We start from the raw sequence: 15,425 nt of genomic DNA, 5'->3' as shown, positions 1-15,425 counted from the left end.
TATTTTGAATCATGGCAGGTGATAAGAGAAATAAGGCAAGTATATACATGCTATTTAGGTCCCAAAGGTAAGACTGACAACTAGGGATAACTGCTGTGTATCTGGTATAGATAAACATAGGACTGTTTGGTAGACTGGAAAATTTCAGGTGAGTTCTAGAAAAAAAAGTAAAATAACACAAATGATTTATATACACAAATGGAAGAAAGATAACATTATTACTTAGCTAAGGGAAAAGGTATATAGCCTTCTCATGATCATGATTTAAAATAGACATTTTCAGCCACTTGATAGGTAGCCCCAGTGACTATAGAAAAAAAGAAATTGGACTTCAGTGCTACAGAAGGCATATAGTTGAGATAGAAAGTACCATGACAATTGTCCTTTTATCCATGCCTCCATTTTCATTAACCAATTGAAATGAAATAAGAAAAAACATCAGGGTTGGGAAATCACAACCAAAATGTGTTATCTCAAGAAATGCGATTTAAATGGTATACATCTAAGCCACTTTAATTTGCATTGGATTGAAACTTGGCATGTTTCTTAGTCCAGATGTAATTTATTTAAATTCCTTTAGTTGTTTTTCAATTTAGAAATATGCATAGACATAAAATCTTGCCTGTCTCAAATTTTTTTCCTGCACATTTGTGAATTAAAATTAGCCAAATTATTAAGTGGACTGTTCTTAAACTGAAGTATGATGGCTTTTATTTCTAATGCTAAGAAGTAAGAAGTGTGGCAATCAGGGGACTGAGGGATTCTTTCATGGTACTTTATGTCAGGATACAGGAAATAGCCCCTTCAATGGGTTTCCCAGGAAACTTAATAACTAACACAAAGTATAGGTGAGTTGTTTTTTTTTTTTTAAGACTTTTATAATCATTTGGTGAAACAGGGAAGAGTCACACTCCATAGGATATAGTTTTCCACCAAGAAATCCCCTTTGGACATTTCTGTTCTAAGGCCTCTTCCTGAGCCTCTAATATATTTCTGTCTCTGCCTCTCTACCTCCCACCATTTTTTTTTTCTCCCTCCTGGTTTTCTCCTTGTCATATCCTCTATCACTCATCCCTCTGCCCACTGCTTCTTATTATACAGGGCAATTCGCTGAGTATTCTTGGCTATTTAACCATTCTGAGTGTTTTAGCTTTTACCCCCAGTTACTTTCATCGGTCTTTTCCTCTGAATTAAAGTGGATTTCTCCATGGGGCAGATAAATAGGCTAATGAATAGACTTTTCTCTTCTTTACATAAACAAATGTGTATATACATAGATACTATGTTTGAAATGTAGATCTTTAGGAGTTTGGCCTGAATCATGGTTTGAACACGCAGCTACATAGGTATCTTGAATTAATAAAACTGAATGGGCTAAAAAAAATGCTGCTGTAGTCCTTGGCCATTTGTAAATACTGTGCCTGCATAACAAAATGGCTGAGTAGGACACAGCCATGGGCCACATGAACAATCAGTCTATAACTCCTGGTTTCTAAGAATCCTAAGGGATTCCAGCAGCAACAATCAGTGCTTTGGGTTTATCGCTGCTCTGATTAAAAATAATAATAAAAAAACTTAAAGTCTCCAATGGATTTCTATTGCAAGGAGCTCTGAAAAGGCAGGAACTTGGTTTGATGTGTGTACTGCTGTCTCCACAGAGCTTAAGGCAGTGTATGGACCATAAAAATTCAGTTAATACATGAATAATGTAAGTTAAAGTCCTCATCAGTCAGAGTAGAGTAGGTTATGCTGCAGTAACAAATAGCCCTCAAATCTCACTTGCTTAAAGAACAAAACATTTCTTATTCACTGTGTATATCCATTTTGGGTTGGTGGGAAAAGGGGAGGGCCTGTGCTCTGTGATCGCTCAAGAATCTAGGCTGAGAGTGTGGCTAGTCCCTGTTCATCAAGCAAAGGCAGATGCTGCTTCAACAAATAAATGTTTCAGCCTCAAAAAGACACCATCAATTCTGCAGATACTTCATTGGCCAGAACTTTATGGCCCACTCAACCATAAAGGAGTTCGGATACTCAGACAGTCCTTGTATGGCCAGAGGGTAGAAAGACCCAACTTCTTTGAAAGGTGTGAGAATAGTTTTGCTATCACAAAAAAGTTGGGATAATGGACTAAATCGCCTTAAATGCCAATATTTGTTGATGCCTATAGTATTAGGACAAATGGTCATTGGCTGCAATACAATGGACTGCAAGGTATTTGGGAGAAAAAACTGGAACTACGTTGATATTCTTGTTCCATCATATACATGTATTGAAAGTCACTTAAGCTTGAAAGAGCAAGTCTTTCTTCCAGTCTTTTTTTGAAAAATTAACAATGCTTATCTGAGTGCCTTGAACATAATCCATTACTATGTCTTTCAAGCTTATTAAACTGAACTAATTTGTAGATAACTATGTTTAGCTTTTATTTAATCCCTAGAAAGGAAGAACATAATGGTTACTTTTTCAAAATGGTAGCCTTTATTAGTAAATGTGAACCTCCTTTTAATTTGAATGCATTAGCATAGCAAAAACAAAACCAAAAAAAAAAAAAATCATAAAGACTACCTTACACACATCTATATTTCAAAAGCCTGGAATGTACTCAATATATATGTCTTGAATGAATGAATAATACTTTTTTTGAGACCATCTTAAAGGTAAGGAAATAAGAAAATGTAATGGTTAATTTTGGGGTGTTGTTTTAACCATGAAATATTTTATGAGATGGGTTCTTGAGCCAGATCACTGGACTTTGAAACCTGCTCTAAGGCTTACTAGCTATATTACCCTGAGCAAGTTTTTAAATCTCCCTGTTCTCCCTCGGGTTACTCATCTTTGAAATGGAGATAAGAATGATAACACTTATCCTATGGAGTTAGTAAAAAGGATTAAGTTATACCTTATAAACAACATCATATAGAGTAATGCTACTCATAGCAAAAGTTTAATGCACATTAGCTGCTGCACTGCCAGTATTATTTTTTCTTGAGATTGCACTATTGGTGTAAAATTTCTGTAGGTGTCACCAACACAACAATCATGAACCACTGAAATGAAACACACACTACTAACTAGAACTTTGGTGTTGTTACATATGTAATGTGCAATGGGAAAGACCAGTGGGGAAGAGCTCCGTGTCTGCAGGGCCTCTCACTCTTTCACTCTGTAACATGAAAAAAGGGGATGGCTTCCAAAATAGCATGGTAGCAGCATTGGCCCTTCTTTATGACACCTGCACAAGGCAAGAGTATTCTGCGGTATTTCCAAAGGTTTGTGAACAAGGAAAATTATGGGAACCGCTTTGATTTTCAAAAAAAGATGAAAGACTAAACAGTACTGATGAAATTTTGGGGTGATGGTGGGTGGTCTGGGCCGACAGCCAAGACAGAATTCTTGAAGACGTCTTTGGTACAAAAAGGTGATTTTATTAAAGCACAGGGACAGGACCCGTGGGCAGAAAGAGCTGCACTGGGGTTGTGGTGGGTAAATGATTATATACCCTCAGGTTGGGAGTTAGGGATAGAGTTAAGTCTCTAAGGTATTTTGGAAGCAAGATTTCAAGGACCTTGGGCTAGCTGTTGCTAGGGAAACGCCATTTATTACTGTTGAATACAACCTCAGTCATGAGACCCTTCAGATGTGTTTCAGGGGGCCATAAACTTGGAGTATGATTGCCATCACATATCTCGGGGTAGTTGAGACAAAGGAAATAGACTTACAGGATCTCGGAGGTTGGGATAATGTTAAGCTAAGATTCCCTTTTGCCCCAAGCAAAGTGTCCTCATCAAGGCAGCTGAGCTCCTAGAGGGAGGTCACTCTCCTGGTGTCAAGGACTTGTCAATGGGCTATAGGCAGTAAAGGAATTCAGTTTTTCATTTGCTGTAGTTTCCCACATTACCATGGCAAGCACTTAAACCCCCTTCCTCTGTTCTTGGGTAGCCAGGAGTGTCTGAGGAATATCACACATGTTCCACCTGGGAGGCAGGGGTGCCAGCCTGTTTTTGCCCTCAGCTTGTCCCATGCTCCCTCATCAGTATGACCTGTAACAGTGGCGACCACATTGGTTTTGTTCTCTGCCTTGTCCAAGTGTCTAACACATAGTAGGTGCTTTATAAGCAATTCATGAAATAACTGAATGAGTATTTCTGAGAATCAGTGCTCATGCAGTCTGTAAGTGAAAACTAGGTCAACTTGTGTGCATCGTTGATGTTCAGGTACAATCACACTATGTTTCCAAAGAAGAGAGTGTCCAAAGCATAGTACTAGAAACAAAATATCCAATTTCTGAGTGTTTTCTCTCCCCACACCAGCATGTTATTAGAGGGAGAGGGAAATTTTTTAAAAAATGCCTTGAGCATATTTATTTGTCATAACCCAGTCTTTGATGCTGAAAATGACATGTTTCTATTTATTAAACATGTTCAAAAACCTCAGAAGGTTTCTATCGGGCTTATGCATATATTGTATTCCAAGTATACCATATTCCCAGATTTAGCTGCCAAAACAATCGACAGACTTAAATTTGTATAAGCCTAACAATATTTTTGGTTAACGTACTGGTTCAAAGAACGTGAAGAGGTAAGAAATGGCTCGCAGTTCACTTTTGCATTTATTGTTACAAGTCTAACCCCCATTAACACTATCAATATTAGCAGAATGCTTTTTCTTTTGTTTCTCCTTCCCTCTTCACTCTTTTGGCAAATGAAAGGCATCAGTAATAGCTCTACATAACATACCAGGCAATACAGTGTTAAAGTGCTGCTTGAGTTGTTGAAGAGTTAGTGGGCAGGCATTACAATTCACTGTAGCTGTAATAGAGGGTAATGTCACTTTAAGACATGTGATACTTTACAGAGGAGGGATGTATCGAAACAGACTACCAGACTACTGCTACTTACAGCACCGTATAGCAGCCCTGCTCCTGCATTTTGCTGCCTTACTCTGCCCTGAATGCACAGGACCGGGGATGGTCCGTCATTAACTGTAAACTGACTCTCATCAGGAAACTGCACATTATTCCACCATCCCTTCAAAGGTCTCATCAGGCAGAGGTGACGCCAGGAGATGATTTAAAGGTGAAAATGACAAGGTTTCCACCCCTCAAACCTTGGCTCCTTTTCTGACAATACAGTCTGAATGCACCCGATGTCTTCTTTACTGTGGAAATAGCATCGGAAGAAAAAACATATTTTTTAATCCTGATAAAGAAGATTATTGGGAAGCTCTTTTTTTAAAAAAAAAAAAAAAAAAGATCTCCAATTGTGCACAGATGGATTTTAGAAAGTGTTAGAGCTTTCCAATGAACACTAATAGAGTACTCTGCTCTTGGCTGGATTTTTCAGGTAAGAAGCCTCTTTAAGGATTTAAGGTTCAGAAAACAGATTTGTAACCTGTTCAGTCATATCTAGGGAACTATGTAAGGCTGGATGCATTATTTTGGTGGAAGACACTTATTAACATGGAGACAAGCTCTTGGTAAGAGTAAGCCATGAGAGTGATAATGCACGAGCCTTGGAAGTGATGCTAAGAATGAAAGAAAGTTAAATTAAAAAAGGAAAAAGAAGGAAAATACTGCAAATGTGAAGTCACAGTAATCTTTTTAAGTGCTAAAATATATGTGGGTGAATAAATGAGCAAGAGAAAGCACAGTCATTGAAAAACTGTTAAGTTTTGATTGTGGTAGGCTTTTTGAAAGTTGAGATGAATTCCTAGTGCATTTTAACTGAAATTCACAAGTAGTCAATGCATGCCACAGTCACCTCTATTTTGTCTTTCTACAATTTGCAGGGTATTTGAAAAAGGCCCCCAAACGCATTCATTTCAAGGTTCACAAAAGGGGTGTTGCTATTTATCTGTGCTGAAGAGAATGCATCTATGTTATATTGATAGTTCTGAAGACAATGAAGCTAAATCTGTTGTCTACAAAAGTAAACAGTGGGCAGTGAAAGTAATTATAAAGTGAATGGTCCATCTGAATCACAGAGTGAGGCATGAAAGGCACCATGCTGTTGCAAATAATGTTTTCCTACTTTGCACTTAATTATGGTTGTCACCATTTGTCTATTATAGTCCTAAACCCTTCTTAAAGACTGCATCTCTCTCCTAAAGCCCATAAATTATCTTCTATTATGTCTGTATATACATATGTGTGTGTGTGTGTGTGTGTGTGTGTGTGTGTATATATATATATATATATATATATATGTATATATCTTTCTGCTTTCTGAACATCACAGTTTTTGAAAGAGTGCCAATTTCCGTGAATAAAGAAACCACACTGGGAGGTCACTAGCAGGTTTTAAATGTATAGTTGAAATACTTGTAGTGTGTAATTTGACAGTAGAAAATGTTAAAAAGGAACAATCTGGGTTCCGGAGCTCTAAGAGAAAAGCATACACTTAACTGGATTCTTGTAGAGAAAATGCTTCCATATCACTGGCTGAGTAAGGACGATGCTTCAAGTTTGATTAATTTGGCAATATGAAATGCAGCATAAGGTGTTGTTTGAGAAATTGGACAATATGTAACACAGTTGAATCTCTGTAGCTCCTAAGATCCTTATAGGTGCAGATAAGACTGTCAAAGTTTCAGCGCCTGAGAAAAGGTACATGTTCATCCATAAATACATACACCACCTGTATATGCATATTCATCAACACTATACAACACATGCCACAATGGGATCTTAGAAGGCAAAGCAATATTGTAAATTATGGCTCGCTCTAGGATAGAAGCATAGATGTTGCATCTGAAACTCATTTTGGCTGAGGACAATTCCTTCTGATTCTAAGTCCAGCCAGAAAGACCGGTTCTATCAGGAGATTACAACATGTCTCTGAGAAATGATTACTTAGTTTAGAAGACAGCAGAATGATTAAAAATTCATGACTGTAGAATTAAAAAAAAAAAAGAATCCACTCTTTCCTTTCAGGCTTATGTCAGACTTACAATGAAGTTAGAAGGAACAGGAGTCTGCAGCTTTTCACTGCCTGGAATAACTATAGTTTAAAGATCATTGCGCAAAACAGGATGTATAGTCAGGATACTATCTTGCAAACTGCCTAACCCAAAGGCAAAAACTTGAATTTATTTCTGTGTTTTGGCAAGCCTTGGAGTTGGGTTTTGCAGAATTTCAAAAAGAATTCACGATCTCTTGGAGAGAGCTTTCCGTCAGTCCCACTTCATGGCATGACCTCTGCTGGGTTATTAATTCCAGCCAGCAAAGTAGCAAAGGGGACATGACGTCTGAGACCCCCCCCCCCTTCTTTCATCATTGGGACTGACTGAGCTGGGGGCTTGAAGCTGGAGGTAATCCTTGCTGTCTCATGTTGTCTTTAGAGAATGGCAATGGTCTCTGCAATGTCCTGGGTCCTGTATTTGTGGATAAGTGCTTGTGCAGTGCTCCTGTGCCATGGAACCCTTCAGCACACCTTCCAGCAGCACCACCTGCACAGACCAGGTAAGTCGGAAGCTGGCTCCAATGCAGCCTCCAGTCTCGCTGCTGTCACCTTAACAGATGGTGGAATGTAAGTGACAGAAAGTGCTATGATGCGGGCAGCTTGCCTCTGAATTCCAAGACATATTGTTGGCTGGATGCTTGTGTGTGTGTGGGGCGGGGGGGGGGGGGGGATCCTAAAATGCCTCAGAGGTATTTCTATTAATTTCTCTGGAAAAAAACAAAGCAAAACAAAAAAAGGTCTTCGCTGAGATCTCCCTGCCCTCTTCCTCACGCCTTAAAAAGTAGAAGTCATGGTTTTTTGGGGTACTTTGGCCAAGAGCAAAATATTCTGCACAAGGTGGGATAACTTGCAAGACTTGAGGATTTTTTAGAGGCAAAACATGATCTTTGCTACCAATAAAATAATGTGTATATATTCCCGGGATAGCCTCTAAGTGTAGATACTCTAATGTCGGTGTCTATGCAGCTCAGAATTTTGGGGGGATGTATGTGCCAAAATTAACTTTGGAAGTAGTTTGTCAATGAGAAAGAAATTTAAAAATAACTTACTATTTCTTGTTTGGTTTAATTTGTCTCCTTTCCTTTCTCCCTTCACTTTCTGTTCTTCCAGTTTGTTCGGCGGCTTTTTTTTTGTCTTTCTCTTTCTCTCTTTCTTGACACTTTCAGGAACACGTTGCCTGTAGCCTGATTTTCCCCCCTATGTTGAATTTCGATTTCCGGACGCATTTTTCTTTCTTTGCCTTTCTGTTTAAAGTACATTTCTCATCCTTCCATGGCCTCACTCTTCAGTCTGGATTTTTTTTTTTTTTCTCCTTCTTTGCCTTTCTCGTTACTGTCCCCCAGCTCGATTGTCCTTACCCTCCCTGGTTGTCTGAAAAGATTTCTTTCCGCATTCTGTTTAATTTCAGCCTTTGCGTTGGTTTACTCCCCCCTCCACCTGCGCCTGTCCCCCCCGCCCCCCACTCCTCCCCCCACCCTCATCCCCAAGTCCGGGCTCGGGGGGACTAGTTGCGCGGCAAGCTCCAGATCCTCAGTTCTGAAACGCTCCCAGCCCTCCAGCCCCTCTCCAAATTCTTCCTGGCCTCCTCCCAAACGTTCGGCTCGTTCCAGCTGCGCGGTCCAGCATCCACGCCTTAGCCTTTCCCTGGCTCCGCAAGCGGCCTGGGCACCAATCCTGGGCTCCGGGGCACAGTCGTCCAGCAACATCTCCCGGGGCGCCGCTTGCTGCCTCCCCCGGCTGATTCCGGGCTGCTGGCAGGAAGGAGCTCGCGAGGGTGCAGCCCTGGGTCCTCCCGCGCGCCCGCACGGGGCTGCAGGGGAGCGCGCGAGCCGCAGGAGCCGGGCCACCCTGGGGGGAGGGGGAGGGGGCGGGGGGAGGGGCTGGGGGCGGCCTGAACCCCGGGCTGCGTCTGGGCCCCAGCCACCCTCACTCCCCACGCCCCGGGTCTGGGAGGGAAGGCGAGTGGGCGCTGGTGCCCTGCAAGCGTGTATAGAAACCGCTCTGCCGCCCCTGCCGCGCGCTCGCATTTCTGCCTCGTGGGTCCTGAACCCGGAGCGGGGACCGCCACACCCCCAGGCTTCCGCGCCGAGGTGGAGGAAGAACAAACGTAGGTTTTGGAATCTTCAGGTTAGTCAGTTAATCGCCAGTCTGTTGTGGCGAAAATGCCTTTGACTTGTTACAGCCATACAAATAACGCGGGAAATCTTCATGCATTGTAATACTGAACAATAAGACTTCCTAACAAACGTAACTGTTGTGAGTGTTTCAGGCACAGTGTCACGTTGTCTTAGTCCCCATGCAAGTAGGTTCTGCACCCCACCGCCCCAAACGTAGCGCTGCCCCCCCCCACCCCCCCATCCTGTTGCCCAGGAGACCGAAGTTCTGAGGGATCTGGTGACTAGTGCGAGAAGGCACAGCCAATAACTGCCAGTGGAAGTCAGGACGGTCTGATGTCACCTCCCTACCCTGTTTCCCAGGGAGGGGGTAATGCCTCCCAGGGCACAGAATGGCCATGCCAAGTAGCCTCTTTGAGGAGGTCTGAACGGTTTTCCATAATTTGTGAAAACTTCCAAGCTATGTTAATCCCTGGACTCCTTTAAATTGCAAACCCATTCTGAAAGGTGGCCCCCCGTAGAGGCGATCGGGTGGTGTCCTTGGTTGGTGTGGAGCTCAGGCCGGTCCTCCTCTCAGTGACGTAACATCAGGTGGCATGACCTTGGGAAAGTCACTTTTCTTCTCTGAGCCCAGTTTCCCATTTAGGGGTATTACGGGGGCGTAAATAAAATCGTCTTTGCGGAAGTGCTTTGCAAACCTGTGAAGCTCTTCATAAATATCAGCGATTACTGACGTGTCCCCTTAATGGACTGCAAAGGTACTTGTCAGAAACGCTGAATGAGTCAAGTTTTGCTGTGCACACAGCTAATAATCCACCTGGGACAAAAATCTCGTTTTACTCTTGTGAATGTTTTTTGTTTGTTTGTTTTTTTAGCTCTTTGATACCTGGCTAGAATATATCACCAAATGCCATGTGTCTGTTACACTCAGTTTGTATAGTTGTGAAATATAGTACGCTTTGCAATGCGCGCTTTCACTTAGACTATCTCTGTTAATCAGTTAATACATGAGGTTTTTTTGGTCAGGTGTTATGGCCATGCTACCTGTAAGTAAACCCTTATGGGGCTTGTTATCAAAATATTTTAATCTTAAACTGAGAAACATTAAGTTCTGACTAAAATGAAACTCAGTGTTTGTTTTCTCCACTGTCGACTGATACAAATTGCTTCTCATCATCAATGCGTGGTTGATCCGTGTGTCAAATACCCTAAGAAATTTTAGTGCCCAAACCAATTTCAACTGAAGTGCTTACACATTTGAGATCCATTTCAGATTCATTGATGAAATTAAGAAACTATATCTACTCCTTTCTCGATGCAGAAAGATTAAAATGATATCAGAGTGAAAGTCCAATTGTTCTACGTAATAGGTTTATTCAACTTTCTTGGGTTTTCAACAATAGCTGCGAAGATTAAAGCAATAGATCTTGGACATAGCAATATTCTAGATTCTTTCAGTCAGAAATACAATCTCCTTTAATACAATCTGTTTTGATTTTAAGAGTAAATATATGCTTTTTGTGATGAGAGTTGTGATGTTTCCCTTTGTGGGCCTTAAATCTTCACGGACACTAATGAAATGTGTATGAAAACAAGAGAGAAATCAGGACCGGTTATCTGTGACAATCCACCCCTAAATGAGCAAATAAATAAATAAATAGCTGGATAAATGAGCAAAAAGGAAAAACATAATCTCATTTTCTCAAATCAGTTAAAACAAGTGACATGATGAGAAAAAATGAGACACCAGGCAGACCCTGAGCTTTGCCACATTTGCCTAAGCTTGAAAAATCGCCTCTTTCATAAAGCAGGAGCAGGCGGACACAGCATGCATACCAAGTATCCGGGAAATGTGAAAAATGACAAATCTTTCCCTCAGAGCCCTGAGTGGGGGAGAGGGAAGGCTTTACAGCTGCCTCCTCACCTGCTTAGGAGCGGCTGGTCCCCCTCTTGCCAGCCTCTTACCGGCAGCCCCTTCGCCATCCCTTACACAGTAAGATTGATGGTCTTCCCATCCTAAGTAGCCAATTTCAGTCTCTCAAGAAATAATCCACTACACTGACAGATGAGTGGAATTTGACGCGACGTTCCCCTTGTCAGACTGTGCCGCACCTGGATGGCACCAGCCGGCCAGGGTCCTGTAGGGGAAATGGTTGGAGATTTGGGCCAATTTCTGCTGTCAAAACATGAAATTGGGACAATGTTTTTGCGAGCCCGTGAATTTGAGATCTGTCTTCTCAGTACAGTGGGTTAGTACACAAACAGAATCAGAGTAGGTTAACTGGAAAACGGGCTGGTTTTAATAGATTTCCTTTAGACCCAAAGTACTTTCTCTTTTCCGTATTTCTGGTATTAGGAACACACCATTTATTTTCACTTACTAGTTAAGGAGGATTAAAATAGTCAATCAAATGGAAGTGAATTTTAAAAGTACACAAATGTGTGAAATGAGCTGTACGTTAACAGATTTGTAATGTCAATATTTTAATATTTGGTCAAACCAAGTTTTTATTTTGGTAACGATGTCGGAAATTGCCATCATAACTTGAAGAATACCTGTGCCCTTATACACACACACGCACACACACACACACACACAGACACACGCACACACACACACACACACACACACACATACTTTTATAAAGGAAGACTAAACAACGAAAACCCAAAAGTGGTGTTCTCTTGTTTCGGGTTAAAAAAGACAGCTTCAACTCTTTATGATCGTTAGTGATTGTGTAACAGGTGAAAAAGGATGAATGGTTCGCTGGATGTAACTATCTAAATTTAGAATTAGTTTTTCTCCCTTATGGATATATGAATTATGACAGTAAGTTTAATGGTTACTTAATTTTGAGTGTGTGGGTATGTGTGTGGGGGGTTGTTCTTGAAACTTAATGAAATATGGATCATTTCAAAATACTTTAGTAAGAAAAGATCCTTGGGATTCTTTAGTAATTTAAAATTATAAAGATAAATTACATGAGACAAGAAGTTTTGAGTGCCTAATGAATCATTTATTCTTGAGTCGCTGCTATTGTATTGACAGGTGTATATGGAAATGATATATGAAAAGATTACACTTAATAGAATTGTCTATGTAACTCATACTTGGCCTGATTTAAAACTGTATTAAGCAAAACTGTGTATTTAGAGGTATTCGTTTATGACTTAATGATTACATAGGGAATATCACCATCCATTTAAAAGTGTGGTGTTTTTGGTTAAAATATTAAAAAGCTTTCTCGTATATCTTATACTTGTTTTTACCTTACTATTCAATATTACTTTACTGAAAGTTGCTTAAGGAATATGCATTAGAATACCCTGGCACATTACAATAAAGCATTGTTTTACAATTATAATATAAAAGGAATTGTCAGAACAACAGTGGTTGTGTGTTGGCTTTTTAAGAATTTGTACCACTACTGGATTGCTAAGTGTAGCGAATTGACTTGAGGATTAGAGCAGACAGGTTGTTATTTGGTGTAAGCTCGTTCTAGTGATAATCCATTGATCATCTGATTGATGATATTGACCTTGCCTCAGAGTAAGCTGTGGACATTTGATAAGACTTCAAATTATCCAAACCAAGTAGAGATGCAAATAAATATTTCCTGTCAATCTCATGAATTTATAGGAGAATTATTACAGTGCTATATGAATATTGTTATTTATGTGAGCTCGAGCCTATGGCCTCAATTCATAGTTAAGGAAAATAAATATTATACCACACTGAAAACAAGTATTTAGGAGTGGCCCCAAGGACCATTAGAGTTCAGTTGTCAATTTCTTAAAGTTCATTTGAGATGACAACTTGAACTTTTTGAAAAACTGTCCCAGTTTTAAGCTGTGTGAAAATCTCAAAGTTTGATTGTATTCCTTGGTATACTATTTTTTTGAAAACAATTCGGCAGTGTGTCCCAAAGTGTAAAATGTGCGGATCCTACGTAATTCCATTTTGGTATGCTTATCCTAAGAAAACGATTGGACAGGTTTAGAAAAGTGAATGTTAGGATTTTGTTATTTTAACGGCAAGTAGTTGGAGGAGAGTTTTATCTCCGTCAAAAGGAGATTGGTAAAGTAAGTCATTGTACACCTGAACAGTGGGATTCAATGTAGCCACTGAAAACGGTGAGATGGATTTATATGCACTGTTAAGGAAAAATGCCCATGATGTACTGCTGAGTGAAAAAAACAAGGAACGAAATACACAGTTTCAAAACAATTTTGGAAAAAATATTAGCGCAGGCATAAAATAGTGTCAGAAAGTATATAAACATTCCCTATATAGTGTTAGTTAAACCTGGTGTTAGGCTAGGATGACTTAGACTTTTTATTTCCTATACCTACGTGTTTTATGGATTTGTTTTTAATGTGGGTATACATTACTTTTTTAAAAGAAACTTAAAATATTAGCTGTAGGGAGTTTTATGGTAAAATTAGAAATGTATTGGGGCGCCTAGGTGACTCAGTTGGTTGAGCATGCTACCTCAGCTCAGGTCACGATCTCATGGGTCATGGGTTCGAGCCCTGCGTGGGGCTCTGTGCTGATGGCTCAGAGCCAGGAGCCTGCTTCAGATTCTGTATCTCCCTCTCTGTCTGCCCCTCCCCTGCTCTGTCTCTCTCTCTCAAAAATAAGCATTTTTTTTAATTAAAAAAAAAGAAATGTATCACACTGATCCTAGTTTAAGGAGAAAGAAAAACAAAATTGTCATGAGGCCCTTTTCCTTTTTAGAGCCTTAATCCAATAAAATGTCTAGGCCAGCATTTTCCAGTTCACAAAATGCTGTACCCTCACGATGCTCCTTGGAAAAAAGCTGTTAAGTGTTGGGGCAGTACTGACTGTCTGGTATGTTCTCCTCTCGGAGATTTGCAGTGCATGTGATGTGTATACAAGTTCTGGAAAGATTTGCAGATAGGAAACTTGATTGTGTTGAACTAAAAATTTCCAAACACTTTTATTTTACTCGGGCAATGTCTCAAGTATTTATTCTTATCACATGCATTGAGAACCGTGACCTGAAATAATTCTAGAAACCTGTGCTATTCATCTTCTTATCTCTCACTTTTAGTAAGGAATTTCACATATAATAGGTGCTCAGAAAATAGTTGTTACGTTATTAAGTGAAGAAGGAATGAATGTTCTGGTAAAATCTGAACCTCTCCCTCATTTGTTACTACTTGTGTGTGAGTGTGTATGGATGGATGGATGTATATGTATATGTATATGTGTGCATGTTTGCAATTCAGAGATACCTCAAATGGAGAGTGACGTAAATATTAAACTGTCAGTATAGCATATGCGTGTGTGTGTGTGTGTGTGTATTTTTACAATATCTTTGTGTAGCTTTTTACTCTATTTAATATTTGACAGCACTTCCATTAATCACAATAATCCAAAGAATATGCTTATGGGTGTAGTACAAAATTAAATCCCTAAGGTTTTCAGTTACAGCATGGGTTTTTTTCCTATAGACTTAGAAAATATTGTAAGTGTGGTCTTCAGGGACTGAAGAGAAACTTCACTTAGCAAATAAGGAAAGGCCTTCTGCTCTCAAATTGTTTGATAGCAAGAGAAAAATTCACTTCATCTTTGTAGCAGGGAGAAAATAACAACAGACAGCAATTTTTCCTTTCTTTGGGGTAGAAAGAAAATGCATTATTTTGTTAACAATTTGTGTAAACTAATTGGATTTTTCTAAAGATAATGTCTTCAAAGCACTTAGGGGACCATGTTGGCGCACTATTTCTTTCTCCTTCCCCCCATCTTTATATAATAAAGGTTCAGAGAAAGAAAAGACAAATGATATAATCGCAGCAATTTTCTCTCAGAAGATGGATGGATATGCTGAGTGATGTGGCTATTCATTAAGCAGATTCTTCCTCCATGCAGGGAAGGAGTCAAACCAAATCTCACCCAGAGTCCAGAAGGGAGGAAGAGCCCATCCTCAGCCAAGGTCATTGTTCTGCTGTTGCCATCACCTGTATTTACCTTTACTGTGTCCTGACTAGACCTACTCTTTTAGGCATGCTTCTATTTTACCCAAGAATAAATGCAAGCTGAGTCTGTACACACCCAAAGGAGTGTGTGTGTGTGTGTGTGTGTGTGTGTGTGTTTCTCCCGAATGTAGATGAAGAATGGATGGATTGAGTCATAGGCTCTGAAGTGACTACAGTATGTCAGCCCCCAGGTTTAGATGAGCTACCACACAGTAGGAGGAAAAAGCCCTTCAGTGCTCTTGAAATTGATAATATATCTTAGATTAGGGTCAGCAGGCTGGCAGATCATACTTCTCACTGAATAAATGTTGTGTAAATATTCAATAAGTATTTTTTTATCAACTAGGCA

General features: G+C 40.0%; 1 protein-coding gene and 1 long non-coding RNA gene across 4 annotated transcripts in view; one reads left to right on the top strand and one right to left on the bottom strand.

Annotated features, from left to right (window-relative positions):
• Positions 1-8,383, bottom strand: part of LOC131509926 (uncharacterized) — a 33,255-nt gene extending 24,872 nt beyond the window's left edge. The window contains exon 1 of the long non-coding RNA XR_009260792.1: positions 8,009-8,383. This is a non-coding gene — a long non-coding RNA (uncharacterized LOC131509926). The remainder of the gene's footprint in view (positions 1-8,008) is intronic.
• Positions 4,855-15,425, top strand: part of TAFA1 (TAFA chemokine like family member 1) — a 509,748-nt gene continuing 499,177 nt past the window's right edge. Inside the window, exons 1-2 of one of the 3 annotated variants that reach the window (XM_058726234.1) lie at positions 4,855-5,342; positions 7,339-7,459. In XM_058726234.1, the coding sequence (XP_058582217.1) occupies positions 7,342-7,459 (118 nt within the window). In that variant the 5' untranslated portion in view covers positions 4,855-5,342; positions 7,339-7,341. Of the gene's footprint in view, positions 5,343-6,960; positions 7,460-15,425 lie in introns of those variants that run through there. The other 2 variants (XM_058726232.1, XM_058726233.1) reach the window with 2 other exon arrangements.

The sequence above is a fragment of the Neofelis nebulosa genome, chromosome 4 (assembly GCF_028018385.1).
Source record: "Neofelis nebulosa isolate mNeoNeb1 chromosome 4, mNeoNeb1.pri, whole genome shotgun sequence".
Classification (NCBI taxonomy): domain Eukaryota; kingdom Metazoa; phylum Chordata; class Mammalia; order Carnivora; family Felidae; genus Neofelis; species Neofelis nebulosa.
This window is presented reverse-complemented; position numbering and strand designations above follow the sequence as displayed.